This window comes from Dipodomys spectabilis, unplaced genomic scaffold, assembly GCF_019054845.1.
Source record: "Dipodomys spectabilis isolate Male_0828 unplaced genomic scaffold, ASM1905484v1 ptg000026l, whole genome shotgun sequence".
Classification (NCBI taxonomy): domain Eukaryota; kingdom Metazoa; phylum Chordata; class Mammalia; order Rodentia; family Heteromyidae; genus Dipodomys; species Dipodomys spectabilis.
In genome coordinates this window covers 9,053,149-9,065,191 of record NW_024870703.1, presented here as the reverse complement: position 1 = coordinate 9,065,191, position 12,043 = coordinate 9,053,149, and the positions used below count along the sequence as shown (strand labels likewise).

General features: G+C 38.2%; 1 protein-coding gene across 2 annotated transcripts in view; it reads left to right on the top strand.

Moving 5' to 3' along the window:
* The window catches only part of Eml4 (EMAP like 4), a 121,217-nt gene that overhangs the window by 36,299 nt on the left and 72,875 nt on the right, over positions 1-12,043 (top strand). For both annotated transcript variants that reach the window (XM_042675397.1, XM_042675396.1), the window contains exon 2: positions 9,834-10,016. In XM_042675397.1, coding sequence (XP_042531331.1) covers positions 9,834-10,016 — 183 coding nt within the window. The remainder of the gene's footprint in view (positions 1-9,833; positions 10,017-12,043) is intronic.

Genomic DNA, 12,043 nt, shown 5'->3' with positions numbered 1-12,043 from the left:
CTCTACCACTTGAGCCACAGCGCCACGTCTGGCTTTTTTTTCTTATGTAGTGCTGAGGAATCGAATCCAGGGCCTCATGAATGCAAGGCAAGCACTCTACCACTGAGCCACCTTCCCAGCCCTGTTTAGTCATTTTTGAGTGTATGTAATTTTTATTTAATGAAGCAATTAGGTAATTTGAATTATAGTGCTTGAATGCTGAGACTGTCTTCAGAATGTATGGCCAAGTATCAGATTCATCAACAAAATATTTATTGCTAACTTTCTCAATAGAGAAAATGATCTGGATTTGATGTGACTTTGAATATGTAAATTTATTTTGGTGACCTTAACTTAGGTTCTAATCATTTCACTTTTAGAAAATCTGTAGAATGTTTAATCCTGGGATTAATTCGTGGATTGGAGTTAGATCTGGGTCGTCATTGATGATTGTGCAGTCCACTACATAGCAGGCTTAAGAATATCCCAGATGTACTCCTTATCTTGCCTATGTAATTGTAACTCCTCTGTACGGTATTCTCACACACACAAAAAAAAGAATATCCCAGATATTCGATGCTTGAGGATTATAATTTGGATCCCTTATGTATATAGATTTTTTTTTAGCCTGTCTGCAGTAAAGACAACAGAGAAGAAAAAGAAAATTACATTTGCCCAATTTTATATCAACTTTAACCACATGTACTTTATTTCTAGCTATATAATATATATGTGTGCTCCCTTTTATGTTTTTTACATATTTTTTTTAGGTTTTTAGTGGCTTATATCAGTTACACAGGAGTAGGAGTTCATTGTTAAATCTCCACATGTTTGTACATAATCCATTTCAAGCCCCCATCACACTCTGAACACTTCCTGCTGAGAAAAGGCATCCCTAACAGGTTTGCTTGCTCTGTTTTTATAGCTATTAAATATCTATTTAAGTATTTTCAATCTTCTTTATCCTCCTTCCTGGCACAGACTGTTCTTACTAGTCTACCCAATAATTTTCTCTTCCCTTCTATTCTCCCATTGTCTCCAGTTTTTGTTGAGTTTCTTTATGCTGCTCTCATATGTACTTGAAAGCTTTCGCACAGCTTTTCATTCTCCCGTCTCCTCCTGAGTACTCTTTTTTTTTTTTTTTGTCCTGGGGCTTGAACTGAGGGCCTGGGTACTGTCCTGGAACTTCTTTTGCTCAAGGCTAGCAGTCTACCACTTGATCCACAACACCACTTCTGGCTTTTTGTATTTAGGTGGTACTGAGGAATTGAACCCAGGGTTCCATGACACATGCTGCATTTCCAGCCCCATCCTCCTGAGTACTCTTAGCTTGATTCATGTTCTGTGTTTTAACCATTTAAATAATTATGAATATGTATATTATACACACATGTTCTTGCTGCCATCCTCTGGGTAACTGTGGTTCTATTAAGATAATGGGGCTGGGGGTTTAGCCCAGCAGGAGGGCGCCTGCCCAGCGCACGCAAGGCCCTGGGCATGCAAGGCCCTGGGTTCGGTCCTCAGCCCTGGGGGGAAAAAAAGCTACAAAAGAAAATAATTACCTGTGCTTGTTGCTTCTAAGGCTTTTCCCTTAGTAGGTTTAAAATTTCCAGTCTTAGTCTGAGTTCTTAGGGGTTTATTTTGAGTTGATTTTTGTACAAAGTAAAAGATAGGGTTAGTTTCTTTGAAAATTGATGTTTTAGTACAACAAAGGGACCCATCAGCTGCACTAGACATAAAAGAAAAAGAACTAAGCAACTCAAAGACAGCAATGGGGAGGGAGGAATAAGAGGGAAAGAGGGAACAGCCTACGCTAAGCAAAAGGAAAGAAATGTAAACATCACCTGCTGTGGAAAATATAATTTGTATTGTCAAAGCTCATAGAATTCACAAACTGTATAGACCATGATAATGATAGTTTGCCTTGTGAAGGTTCAAATGTGTTTGTGACTTCAATAAGTATCACTATTCCACAGTACTGTGAAATATGTGGAATTTATGTAATCACCTAATCTCAATTAAAAAAAAAAAGTGAGAGAAAGGATAGGTTAGGAGCAATGGGTGACAATGTTGTCAGACACCTTGTATTTATATACTGTTATGTAGAATGGGCACTTCTTTGTATAACTACTTAAAGATAATAAAAAAATTTAAAAAAAGAAAATTGATGTTTTATTTTGAAGATTTAAATTTGGGGTTTCAACCAGGAGTTTTGCTAGTGACTTCTTTTTTCCAAAGTCAGTGATAACTTTTTTTCAAAGTTTTTTTTATTGTTGTTATGTTATTATGACATAAGTCAGGTAAAGAGTGCAGTTCTTTTTGGACAGTGTCACCCCTTCTCTCACTTTCTTTCAGCTTTGTCTTCCTGTCCCTACCCGCAAGTTGTATAGTTCATTTTCAACCCAGTGTCCAGTGAGTACCATTGTTACATTTGTTTACCTTTTGTCCTTCCATATCTGTGCCTTCCCTTACACTCCCAAAGACATATAAACAAAAAGAAAAGAAAACAGCAGCAAGAAAGAAAAAAAACCTCGTTTTCATTTCCTGGAGTTTTGACAAATATTTTTTTGTGTGATCAGATGCACATAGGCATTGTACCTTTCTGTTTCTCTTTCTCTCCTAATAGTATCCTCCTTTGGTTTCATTGTGTGAATGCCTAGAGAGCTGTATAAGTTATTATGTGCTGGTATTTAAGGTCTAGCTTTCGCATATGAGAGAAAAGATGGGATGTTTGTCTCTCTGAGTTTGGGTTACCTTACTTAACACTGTTTGTTCTAGGTACATCCATTTTCCCACAAATGACATAATATTCTTCTAATGACTGTAAAATTCAGCTGTGTACAGGCACAACAGTTTTGGATCCACTCATCTATTGTAGGACACCTAGGCTGATTCCACAAGTTGGCTATTGTGAATAGTGCAGCAGTGAACATGGATGTGCAAGTATCTTTTTAGTATACAGGATTATGATGTTCTGGGTAGATGCCCAGGAATGGTATGGCTTGGTCATAGGGAAGATCTATGTTTAGTTTTTTGAAGAACCTCCAGGTTGCTGTCCAGAGTGGTTGTACTAGTTTACATTCCCACCAACAGTGCAATAGAGTTCCTTTTTCCTCACATCCCTGCCAACACTTGTTCAGAATCACCATGTTGGGCTGGGAAGGTGGTCAGTGGTAGAGTGCTTGCCTCACATGCATGAGACCCTGGGGTCCATTCCTCAGCACCACATAAGTAGAAAAAGCTGAAATGGCGCTGTGGCTCAAGAGGTAGAGTACTAGCCTTGAGCTGAAGAGCTGAGGGAGAGCGTCCAGATTGAGAGTTCAGGCCCCACAACCCACAAAAAAATAAAAATAAAATCACCATGTTGGCCAATCTAACTAGGGTGAGATAGAATCTCAAGAATTATTTTTATTTGCATTTCCTTTATGGCTAGGAATGATGAGCATTTTCTCGTGTGTTTCTTTGCCATTCTTACCTATTCTCGTAATAACTTTCAATACAAATGTAACTTACATATTTGAGTATTACACATTTTCTGTATAACTTAGTCAAAGCATGTTTGCCTGGACATTAGAGATACCATTTATATACCAACAACTCTTGGCCATGAGGAACACAGCAGTGAACTTAGGAACAGTTGAGTTCTAAAATCAAGAATCAGTTTCATTTGATTAATTAGAAGAGAAACAACATCCAATTAGGAAGAACCCTCCCCCTTTGATAAATAAGTATCTTTGAAAAGGTCTGCCTATTAAGGTTGATAAGTTTTTCACATTTTGCTTTGTTTTTACATTTAATTTTTTTTTTAGCTGTGTGTTGGGTGTGGGTGTGGCTGTGTGTGGGTGTGGGTGTGTGTCCGTCCATCCTAAGGCTTGAACTCAGGGCCTGGGCACTATCCCTGAGCTTTTTTTGCTCCAGGCTAGCATTCTACTACTTAAGCCACAGTTTACAGTTTTGTTAGTTAATTGGAGATAGGAATCTCTTGGACTCTCCTTCAGCTAGGGCTGGCTTTAAACCATGATCTTCAGATTTCAGCCTCCTGAGTAGCTAGGATTTACAGGTGTAAGCCACTGGCACACACTCTTTATTGACTAATCTCATTTAATTTTGTACAGCTTTGTACATTAGGTACTCTTAACCTCATTTTAAGTTAGTAAATGGTGAAGCCAGTTTTAAAGCTAGACAGTTTAAATTGATACTGTGCTGTTAACTACTTGTATACATACTTAGTAAGTTTTAAAGTAGTAGCTTACACATGAACTTAGTATTTCAAGAATATTTTGTGTGTGTGTGTGTGTGTGTGATAGAGAGAGAGAGAGAGAGGTTAGTATTTGAATCCAAGACCTTCTGTTTGTTAGGCAGGCAGACAGGCACTCTACCACTTTAGCCATGTCCCCAGCCTAAGGAAAAAATTTGTACTATAGTTTTTTTTTGTTTTTGTCAGTCACAGGGCCTGAACTCTGGGCCTGGGTGCTGTCCCTCAGCTCTTCAGCTCAAGGCGAGCACCCTACCACTAGAGCCACAGCAACACTTCTGTTTTTTCTGCTTATGTGGTGCTGAGGAATCCAACCCAGGGCCTCATGCATGCGAGGCAAGCACTCTACTACTGAGCCACCTTCCCAGCCCCAGTAGTTTTCTTAAAGCAAGACAGGTATTATATTTTCTACAAAGGGTACTTTTCCTAATGGGGACAGGGTGAATAAATGTGTAACTTTTAGGTAAAAAATCATGTCAAGAGCAATGTGTTTGTCAGAGAAATCAAAGTTAAAGGTAGCCCTCCCTTAAATAAAAGCATTTTTAGTTCACATATATACAAAAACAAGGAGAGCCGAGTACCAGTGGCTTATGCCTATAATCATAGCTACTCAGGAGGCTGATCTCTTGAGGATCATGGTTCGAAGCCAGCCCAGGAAGGAAAGTCCATGAGATTTATCTTCAATTAACCACCGGAGAACTGGAAGTGGTGTTGTGGCATTAGACTTGAGCGAAAGAACTCAGGGACAGTTCCCAGGCCCTGAGTTCAAGCCCCACAACTGACACACAAAAAGAAAAAAGGAGAAGAAAAATATGAAATAAGTCTTAAGTCCTGGATTGAGACCCAGTAGTGCAAAAATATCTTATCTCTTGAGCTAAATCTCTAAAACTGGTAGCAGTAAATAAACAAGTGGCTCTATGGCTCATGTGGTTGAGTGCTCTCAGGGTCAGTGCCCAGTCCCTGAGTTCAAGCCCCAGGACTGGCAAAAAATAAAATATTAAACAGTTCTGTACAGAAAGAATTGTAGTATGAAAATTACCTTGCAAATTTTTTCTGTAGCTGGCTGTCATTTCTATTAAATTTACATGTTTATAAATATACACCATTCTTTTAAAGACTTAAGTAGCATACTATAGTTAGGTAGCATACTATAGTATAGTCATTTATTTGATCAGTTGCCTGTAGATTGTCCTTTAGGCTAGTATCATTTTTAAAAATCATAAATAACACATTGTCACTGGTTTCTTGTGGCTCTACAGTCATGTAAATTTCTCTATGTTCCAATGTAATCTGCCTTTGTCATTCTATCCAGTAATAACTATCCTGTCTTGGATGGACACTGTTGGCTAACACCTGTAATCCTAGCTGCTCAGGAGGCTGAGCTATGCCAGCTCTGGCAGAAAATTCCTGGAGTTAATCAGCAAAAAAAAAAAAAAAACAGACTAGAGCCAGGCACCCGTAGCTCATGCCTGTAATCCTAGCTACTCAGGAGGCTGAGATCTGAGGATTGTGATTCAAAGCCAGCCTGGGCAGGAAAGTCTGTGATACTCTTAACTCCAATAAACCACTAGAAAAACGGAAGTGGCACTGTGGCTCAAGCGGTAGGGTGCACTCGCTTTGAGCTGAAGAGCAGGGGGACAGCGCCCAAGCCCAGAGTTCGAGCCCCATGACCGACTGAAAAAAAAAACAGACTAGAGGTGTGGATCAAGTGGTAAAATGCCAGCCAATAGTGAAAAAACTGAGCAAGAGAATGAAGCCCTGAGTTAAAGCCGTGAAATGAGCTCCAAAAAGGGAAGCAGTGGTGGTGGTGGGAGAGTAAGAGCAACTACTCACTGTCTCCACTTAGTACTTAAGGAGAGACTAGAGACCATTTCCTTTTTTGTCATATTTTTTCTTATGATGGTATTTTATAATATCGTGTGTCTTTTTGAGATGAAGGCCAACTTTTTCTCCATACATTTACAGGTAACAACTTAGGTTCACGTTAGTCTCTAAAGCTATTTTGTAGACCATCAGTTGTTTCTGTGCCACAACCCCCCAGGTTTTTTTAAAAATAATCTGTTTTGGAATTTAATTTGTGAAAATCATTTCACTCATGTCAGTAAATTCGGGTAAATCAGTTACATAGTCTAATCATCCTATTCCTCCGTTCACTTTTGCAGAAGAGAAACATTACTGAACCTCCCTTACTCCCCAGAAATATAATTAATCAATATTTCTTTTAATTACACATAAATTACATTACTTGTGGATGTCAACTTATATTAACTGAATGTTGGTTGGTTTCGTTATTTTTCTAGTTTAAAAACTAATTCCAGCTGGGTGCCAGTGGCTCACACTTGTAATCCTAGCTGAGATTTGAGGATTACAGTTCAAAACTAGCTAGGGTAGGAAAGTCCATGAGACTCTATCTCCAATTAATCACAGAAAAAGCCAGAAGTGGAGCTGTAGGTCAAGTAGTAGATTGAACAAAAAAGCTCACAGACAGGACCTAAGCTCTGAGTTCAAATCTTAGGACCAACACACACACACACACACACACATACACACACATGCACACACATGCACACACATGCACATACATTACTTTCTTCATTACATATTTCATATATGCATACCTGTATGTATATGCATGTGTATATGTATATAATTATGTTTGTATGCATCTGCATATGTGTGTGAATGTATATATGTTACACACATATACACTATATATATACACACAAATATGTATAATTTTTAGTACAGGAAGACTTCATTTCAGAGGCCATTTTCTCTTAATATAATGCAGAAGCTTGATTATCCAATATTCCATAATGTATGAAATTGAATACTCAGATATAATAGTTTCTGGAACATCATTTTATCACAATTCTTGCAGTAATTAATATTGTAATTATATGTCTACAGGTTAAGAACATGTAAAAAGTATGTATGGTGTTCTGTTTTTATTTATTTTTTTTTTTGGTTGGTTGGTTGTGGGGCTTAAACTTGGAGCCTGGGTACTGTCCTTCAGCTCTTCAGCTCAAAGCTAGCACTCTACTACTAGAGCCACAGCGCCACTTCGGGCTTTTTCTGCGTATGTGGTGCTGAGGAATCGAACCCAGGGCCTCATGCATGCAAGGCAAACACTCTACCGCTGTGCCACCTTCCCAGCCCTGGTGTTCCATTTTTAAAAACAGTTACATAAAATCATTAGAATTTAAAAGATGCTAGAATGTTTGTAAATGTTTCATTACTAATACTAGATTGCTAATTTATAGGTATTTTGATAGACTGTGCGTGTGTGTGTGTGTGTGTGGTATATATATATATATATATACTTGCAAAGATGACACAGTTTTACAAGTAGGAAGCGAGTTAACTATAATTGAGTGCAATAAGGGAAAAGCATAATGAATAGTTGTCACTTTTCATTTCCAGTCATGGTGCTGAAACTCTGGGCCTAGGTACTTACCCTGAGCTTTTGTGCTCAAGGCTAATGTTCTGCTACTTGAACCACAACTCCTATTCTGCTTTTTAGTAATTAATTGGAGATAAGAGTCTCATGGACTTTTCCTGCCCAGGCTGATTTAGATAGAACTTGATTCTTAGATCTCAGCCTCCTGAGTAACAAGGATTACAGGTGTGAGCTACTGGTGCCCAGCTGTTACTGTATTTTTGTTTTTGTTTTTTTTTTTTTTTTGGGTCCGGTCGTGGGGCCTGAACTCTGGGCCTGGGCGCTGTCCCTCAGCTCTTCAGCTCAAGGCTAGTGCTCCACCACTTGAGCCACAGCGCCACTTCTGGCTTTTTTCTTTTTGCTTATGTGGTGCTGAGGAGTCGAACCCAGGGCCTCAGGCATGCAAGGCAAGCGCTCTACCACTGAGCTACCTTCCCAGCCCTTGTCGCATGTTTTTTTAAAGCTAATTTCCAAAGGGATTCATGTTCCTGAAAAATTTAAGAGTTCAGATTCTAGATTTCAGAAGGAATTATAAATTTTAGAGCAATAAGAAACTGGAAATCCACTACTGTGCAAATTTGCTACTGTGTTCCTTCGCATTTCCATTACTGTTACCTTACCTAGATAAGAGATTTTAGGGGCAGGGTGCATGTGTGCTGGTACTGGGGGTTGAACCCAGGGTCTTACCCTGTTGCTTTTTTGTTTATTTGTTTGTTTTTTGTCAGTCAATGGGACTTGAACTCTGGGCCTGGGTGCAGTCCCTGAGCTCTTTAGCTCAAGGCTAGTGAACTACAATGCCACTTCCAGTTTTCTGGTGGTAAATTGGAGATAAGAATCTCACTGACTTTATTGCCCAGATTCACTTTCAACTGCAAGTCTCAACTCAGCCTCCTAAGTAGAATAGGATTACAGCATGAGCTACCAGTGCCGGGCCACCTTACGTTCTTGACTGGCTGTTTGTTCAAAGCTGGTAGGCTCCCACTTGAGCCATACCACCTGAAGCAGATCTATCTGGTCAGTGCTATGGTTGAATGTATCGATTTCCTCTTATGACATATAAAGCAAAATAGAAGAGATGGTCTTTTTTGTTTTCATAGAAAAATACAAACAAAATGTTGTAAATAGGATAATGTGAATCGTATGCTGTCTAACGTTTGGTGAAAAAAACAATTGAAGTATATAAAAACAGGGAAAATTTGCTTGTGGGGAAATTTGCATCATTTTCATTATCTGACATACTTAATGTTAGGTTTTTAAAAAGAGGTGGCCGAGTAAGAACTGCACCACGCACGTGGTATTCAGGTAAGGGGTAGGTTTATTCAGTGGACCTGCTGGGACCAGGCAAGGTTGGCACTCCACGCTCCTGGCAAAAGGAAAAGAGGGCGGTCTGGCCGCGGTTTAGGCCTTATATAGGGTAGGGGGTGGGGAAGGGTGTGTCCAGGTAAAGGGAAGTGGGATCAGGTGGGAGAAAGGTGTGGCCACATCAGGTTAAGATGTGACCTCAGCGGATGCGGATGTGACCTCTTCCAGGTATCCCAGTTGCCTAGGTAACGCAGGTACTGGGTGAGGTCTGTTCGCCGTCCAGGAATGGACCTTACACTTAAAAGTTACTATTTTATGCCTGGGGGGCATGACTCAAAGAGAAACATTTGCCTAGCATGCACAAAGCCCTAGGTTCAATCACCAGTAGTACCATTAAAGAAAAAAAGAAAAGAAATCTTATATCATTTTAAATTAGTTTGAAAAAGCTGTGAAAGTCATTATAGTAATTAGTCTTATAAACAGTTATGCAATTACTGTTATAATTTTAACTGTTTGTCTCTTAAAAGACCTGGTAGGGAAATTAATAGTAGCAGTTACCTAAGTGACAGAAATCAGTTAGATAGCTGGCCAAGATAAGAAGACTTTTACTGTAAACATTTGTGATGACAAATAATGGAGTTATCAGAATGCATTGCCTGAATGAGGAAAGGGGTGACATTGATTAAGCGGTATTGTATTCATAAACTGCTTTGTTGAATGACAACTCCTTTGTACAACTACTTGAAGAGTAGAACAATATTAAAAGAAAAAAAAAATACCTGGTAGTTTCTATTACCAGAAGGCAGTGCTTTTCAAGAGTTTTAACATTTTTGATGGTTTGGTTTTTTTTTTTTTCAGATGATAGTATTTCTGCTGCAAGTACTTCTGATGTCCAAGATCGCCTCTCAGCTCTTGAGTTACGAGTTCAGCAGCAAGAAGATGAAATCACTGTGCTAAAGGCAGCTTTGGCTAATGTTTTGAGGCGTCTTGCAATCACTGAAGATAACGTGGTCTCAGTGAAAAAATTACTCACAAATAAAGGTGAGTTGTAAAATAGGAAGAGTTTTGCTTTTTGCAGTGTTTTCTTTCAGAATTGAAATTGGGAATATAATTTCTCTTTTGATCAACTTGCGATTGTAGCTTATTCCTAAGAATTTTGAAAATTTATTCTTTTAAATTGGAGACTGGTGTAGTACTACCAATTGTACTTGCACACTTACACTTTTTATAAAGTGGATATTTTCCAACGAAATAATTCACCAAAGGCAGAAACTAAATGATTATTTACTAGTTCTTATTCTACCTTAGTCATGGTATATTTATGTAGATAAATATAAGACTATATATAGACATATATTTATGATATACATGTAGTTTTCAGACAGTGGGAATTTTTACTTTTAGATATTGGTAGTTTTCAAGATGGTAAAAAGGTTATTAGGACCTAGTTGGTTTTAGTTTGGAGCAGATGTGGCCTTTAGCTACCAAGAAAGAATTTTTTAATTCTTTGAAATCACTCAAGCATTTGAACATATACTTATTTCTTTTACTGAAAGAAATCAGTAAAGTAGATAGGAACTGGCATGCTTACGCTAATTTTGACAGTGGAAAAAAGGAGGATTATATTGGTTAAACTCCCTATTAGAGTGAGTCACCGTAAATTATGAAGTTAAGAAGGAATCTTTTAACACTTAGATTGTAGATAGATAAAAGAACAATTAGCTAGAATATGGAAAACAAATTTAAAAGAGTTTGTTTGTGTGGTGGTTTTCTGTTTTGTTTTTTTCTTTCAGCATTAGGGATTGAACTCATGGTCTCACTTCTGGCTAGCCAACCATTTTACCACTGGAACCACTCCCAAGTCCATGATTCTTTTTTTTTTTTTTTGGTCCATTGTATGTACTGTCCCTGAGCTCTTGTATTCAAGGGTAGCACTTTGAGCCACAAATCCACTTTCAGTTTTTGAATGGTTAATTGGAGATAAGAGTATCATGGGGACTTTTCTGCCTTGCCTGGCTTTGAACCATGATCCTCAGATCTGAGCCTCTTAATTAGCTAGGATTACATGTGTGACACACTGGTGCAAATTCATTTTTTTAATCTTTGAGTTTGAGGTACATATGATATGATATATGAACAGATACATGTAGATAGCTGGAGTATAGATCTAGTGCTTGTGCTAGTTTTGGCTAGCAAAAAGAATTTAGGAATGTTAAGCTTATGAATGAGACTTGAATAGAAAAAGGATGTAAAATAAGGCTAAGGATAGTTCCATTTGGGAACTCCCAGTGTTTCGGCATAGCTAAGTAATTTATATTATCAGCTATTACAGAGAAGTCAGATAAAGCAAAGATTGAGTAGTGACCATTGAGCTTGGCACTACAAAAATATTAGAAAACTGTATAAAAGAAATTTCAGTGGAGTAATAGGATTGAAAATAAAATTCTAGTATCTTGGAAAGTTTCAGATGAGGAAAATTGTGAAAGTGAGAGCAGCAAATATAGCCACTCTTTTAAAATATACTGCTCAACAATGTATGGTGGTATTAATTGTAACATTGCTGAAATCAAAGATGGTTTATTTATTTTGTAACATTGCTGAAATCAAAGATAGTTTATTTTACTGCTAGGGATTGAACTCAGGACCTCATACAAATGAGCAAGTGCTCTACCACTGAACTATATCCCTAACCCCTGTAATTTTTATTAAAGATAAGTTAAGGACAGAGAAGCAGCAGAGAAGAAAATGATACGGGTTTTTTTTTTTGTTGGGATGGGGAGATTAATAAGGCAAATTTCTGAAAGTTTCAGAGCATCTTAGAGCATGTAAAAAGCTACTCATCATAAACAGAAGGAAAACTCTGAAAGGTCATACATATGAGATCATGTGGAAAGAGGTGTAACTCAGTGGAAGTCCATGTATATTCCCAATTGCAGGGCCAAAAGTTTCATCTATTTCTGAAGAGACAGTGATACCCTTTTAAGAGTATTGGGACTTGAACTCATGGCTTCAGACTGCTTAGCTTGCTTAATCTACTGATATTCTACCACTTGAGCCATGTCTCTAGC